Source organism: Phanerochaete carnosa (genome assembly GCF_000300595.1).
Source record: "Phanerochaete carnosa HHB-10118-sp unplaced genomic scaffold PHACAscaffold_388, whole genome shotgun sequence".
Lineage (NCBI taxonomy): Eukaryota > Fungi > Basidiomycota > Agaricomycetes > Polyporales > Phanerochaetaceae > Phanerochaete > Phanerochaete carnosa.
The window spans coordinates 1-3,874 of NW_006768015.1; the positions used below are offsets into that span (position 1 = coordinate 1).

Sequence of the window (3,874 nt, forward strand, 5' to 3'; positions counted from 1 at the left end):
TGCGCAAGATCCCTCTTTCCCCCCGTCTTGTGTTTCGGTTCCTGCTCATACACTGGCCCCAGCATGCCCGGCGACGACTATGACCTCCTGCCCTCGTCCGAAAAGGGTGCAAGGAAGCAAATCCCGTTCTCTTTGCGTGCTTCACGCTTCCTCAAGCTACGCCGGGCGACTGCGATACTTGTAGCGACGGTCGCGAGTGTCATCCTTGTCGGTTTCTACTTGGTTAGGTTTAGGGGCACGGACATGTCACAGGAGATTCCGGAGCCAGAACCTGTACCGGAACCGCTCCCGCCTTTGTATCCGGAGTATCATCGCGCAGAACTCGCGCTCCCGCAGCACGACCCAAGACGCCCGTTCGAAGGTGGACGGAAGTATATGTGGGTTGCGGATCACACATATCGTACGTTGTACCTGCGATCTCACACGTTACGCTTGCTCACATGTGGCGCAGAGTCGGGATTTGGCAATTTTATGCAGGACATGATTATGAACGCGCAGCTTGTCTATGAGACTGGACGGTCGTGAGTCAGCTCGGCTATTTGTACCGCATATAAGCACTCAAAGGACACTCGCAGATATGTATTCGACAACTTCACCTGGGATCGTGATGGTCCAGAGTACGCACAGTTCGGCGGTAAAACGATTCCATCGCGAATACCGCTGTCTGCACTGATATCAGGCAGGCTTCTCTTTACTTCCTGTCCACGAGAATAGTCACTTACTTCTACTTCACAGGCCCCATCGTCGGCGGACCCTTTGGTGACAACGATCCCACCCCACGCGCGGTGGTCAAGGAGTACTGGGATCAGATATGCCCCAATAAAACTATCATCCGCGCTGATGAAATTCGCAAGCTGCATGGCGAAGGCGCAGATGCACGCAAGATCCTTGATACCTGGGTCGACTACATCAAAGACATCGACGACCCGTGTCTCGAGGTCGAGCGCTATTCTGGCAGCATCTTCCACGTCTTGTAAGTTTTATCCGTGCATATATCCGTCGCACAACCGATGACGTCCCGCCAGCATGTTCGGCACGCCCAATGAGATAATGCCCGTCTGGCCGACATTCTCGCAGTCACCCATCCTCCAACTCTTCGGCTGGGGCCAGCTCGCACACACCGCCTTCGAGACGAACCGGCACCTCTTCTCTCCGGCACCGCTCATCGCCCCGTACGTGACCTCGCCGACGTGCCCGAACTGCGTCGACCCGTACGCGCGCCTCGATGGCCTGCTCGCTCTGCACATCCGGCGGGGCGACTTCATGGAACACTGCCCGAACCTGGGCAACTGGGGCGCGGGCTTCAGCGCGTTCAACTCGTTCCCGAGCTTCCCGGACCTGTGGGTGCCGCCGGAGGGCGAGCACGAGCAGCGGATGGCGGTCTACCTGCGGCGGTGCCTGCCGACGATCGAGCAGATCGTCGAGAAGGTCGAGCAGGTGCGCGCGGGCAGCGCCAGCGAGGGCCTCCGGCACGTGTACATCATGTCGAACGGCGACCGGGAGTGGCTTGCGGACCTCAAGGCCGCGCTTCTTAACGCGCACGACTGGGAGCTCGTCGCGACGAGCCGGGACCTCGTGCTCACGCCTGAGCAGAGGTACACGTCGCACACGCTGGACATGCTCATCGGCGAGCGGGCGCAGGTTCTCATTGGCAACGGCGTACGTTCATTTTTTTGGCGCATCCGTGTCTTGTACGCAGAGCTGACGACGTGGTCACAGTTCTCGAGTATGACCTCGAATATTGCGATGTTGCGCATGGCAAGACAACAGCCGTCAGACACAACGCGCATGTGGTAGCATTAATGGCCCCTTCAAAATGCTTACTGTTTTGTCTCCTCTTTTTTCCTTCTTTTTTTGGGATGATGGTTCACGTACCTTACGATGCTAAAGGCTATGTGTATACTACCCGGCTTCGGCCAACCGGATGAATTTGTATTCCAGGGTGAAATCTGAGAGAAAGCGTGGTGGGCTGTTCCGGGAAGGATGGGAACCGGCTGGAGCGCCTCTTTCCCAATCAAGCAAGCGCGCTCTTAGAGGCGTGGAAAACCCTCCGCTAAGTCACGTGCCTTTTTTGCTTGAGCGTTTGGCGGGGGAACCCTCTTCGCAACTCGCAGGTGCACACTGCGTTGTGTAGGGTGCCTACACACAATAACCATAGCCCATCCATAATATTGAGTAGTGCCGTACGCATACCTGCAGAATGATAGCCGGCCGGTCGTCAAGATCATAAATCACAGGGCATCTACATCTTCTCTTTGACCGTTTCAAAGCATCACAGATGGATGACGGAGAGCTGTACATGTACAAAGCTGTACAGGGCTGGCCGCGGCCTCAAAGGGACGGACCAGGCGAGTCCTCTCCCCCAAGTTTCCTGGTGGGCTTCCGCTACAGGTTAGCACTGCTGTCGGAATGTCGCAGGTCGACTACACCCAAGTCACTCCTTTGCTTCGAGTGCTGTACGTGCTGGATTCCTGCTTTCTAATGGTTCTACCGTCGTCAGGCTAACACGTATGGCGACAGGGACACGACTGCTTTCATCGAGCTTACTGCCACAGGTCCGTTGACATCTATTGCTCCGTTGGTAGAAATAACGGACTGAACGAGAGCCGATCTGGCAACCCGAAAGTGCTCTTCTGCTATGACTACTTCCTGACATTTTCGCGGGAAGTCGAGTGTATCTGGGGTCGCAAGTTCTCTGGGGCATCTCTGCTTTTCCTCGTAAACCGCTACGTTGTACTCATCAACCGGCTCGTGAGGCTCATTCAGCTAGTCTCGTGGCGCGGATGGACGGCACATCAGGCTGATTACGTACGTATCTGAGCATAGCTTTCTAATGTCTCGTCAGACTGATAGAAGCGGTTGTTCGTCTTGTAGACGTTGGTCTTCTTCGCAATTGATAGTGAATACTGAAACAACGATATCAACAGGTGTAATGTAGCCTGGAGAGTGAGTGGGGTGTGTACAATTCTCATGTACATCGCCATTGCTGGTATGTTATATGAGAGTAACATGCCTTCGTTATGCTAAATTTTTCGACCTTGCAGGTTTCTCCGCTTTACGGATGTATGCCATATACATCAAGAGTCGAAGGGTCCTCACGATTGTGCTTATCATGGGACTGGTGAGCCCCTGCGCCAGCATCGTACGTCATCCACTTCGGCGTATCCCTGGGCGATGTTTTAATAGTGCAACCAGTATTACGACACCAACCTTACCTTCCAAGCAATGCCACCACCGTTCCGAGGATGCGGGCAGCAAAGTGATTTCAGCAGCCCTTCCACAGATCTAATCTTGTATGTTCTATGTTATTTGAAGTGTATGATTAGACCGTTACTTACGGACTTGCGTATGATCTCAGCTGTAAGTGTGGCAGTCCTGCACGAAGAACTTCTATAACACTTCAATGATTATCTGTCCAGTTGTATTTGGCGCGGTCTTCTCCATATTTTCCGAGGCCGTCGTGCTCGTACTAACCTGGGGCCGCACTGCGGATATTTTTATCAAACTGAGGAAGCTAAAGATGAGGATGGGCATTGGCGAGCTGCTCTGGAGGGACGGTGCGTAGTCGACACTGCTTCATCTCTTCATCGCTCTGAATCGTTCCTTGGCAGGCACGATCTACTTCCTGTACGTCTAACTGTGCAAGCTATCCAACTGAAGCAGTACTAAACACAAGCTGACCAGAGTTTTACTGACGCTCAATTGTCTGAGCATGCTTTCAATCCGCGACCAGGTAGCTTCATATCGTTTCTCAAGCGGAAGGACATGCTATCTGACTTTATGCCTTAGATGTTCAACAATATCCCTGCCCTAACAGACACGTATGTCACTCTCGTTTACTGACAGCGTATGTCAGCCATTACATCTCGCGTTT

At 53.6% G+C, this 3,874-nt stretch overlaps 2 protein-coding genes across 2 annotated transcripts; both read left to right on the top strand.

Annotated features, from left to right (window-relative positions):
* The first annotated feature begins 31 nt into the window (after positions 1-31).
* PHACADRAFT_266233 (uncharacterized protein) lies at positions 32-1,945 on the top strand. The gene is made up of 6 exons (XM_007402742.1): positions 32-400; positions 452-521; positions 576-679; positions 736-973; positions 1,026-1,659; positions 1,720-1,945. Exons 1-6 carry the CDS (start codon positions 64-66, stop codon positions 1,795-1,797), a joined length of 1,461 nt encoding a protein of 486 aa, XP_007402804.1. The 5' UTR covers positions 32-63; the 3' UTR covers positions 1,798-1,945.
* Positions 1,946-3,384: 1,439 nt separating this feature from the next.
* PHACADRAFT_266235 (uncharacterized protein) lies at positions 3,385-3,606 on the top strand. The gene has a single exon (XM_007402743.1). It carries the CDS (start codon positions 3,404-3,406, stop codon positions 3,563-3,565), a length of 162 nt encoding a protein of 53 aa, XP_007402805.1. The 5' UTR covers positions 3,385-3,403; the 3' UTR covers positions 3,566-3,606.
* Positions 3,607-3,874: the final 268 nt, after the last annotated feature.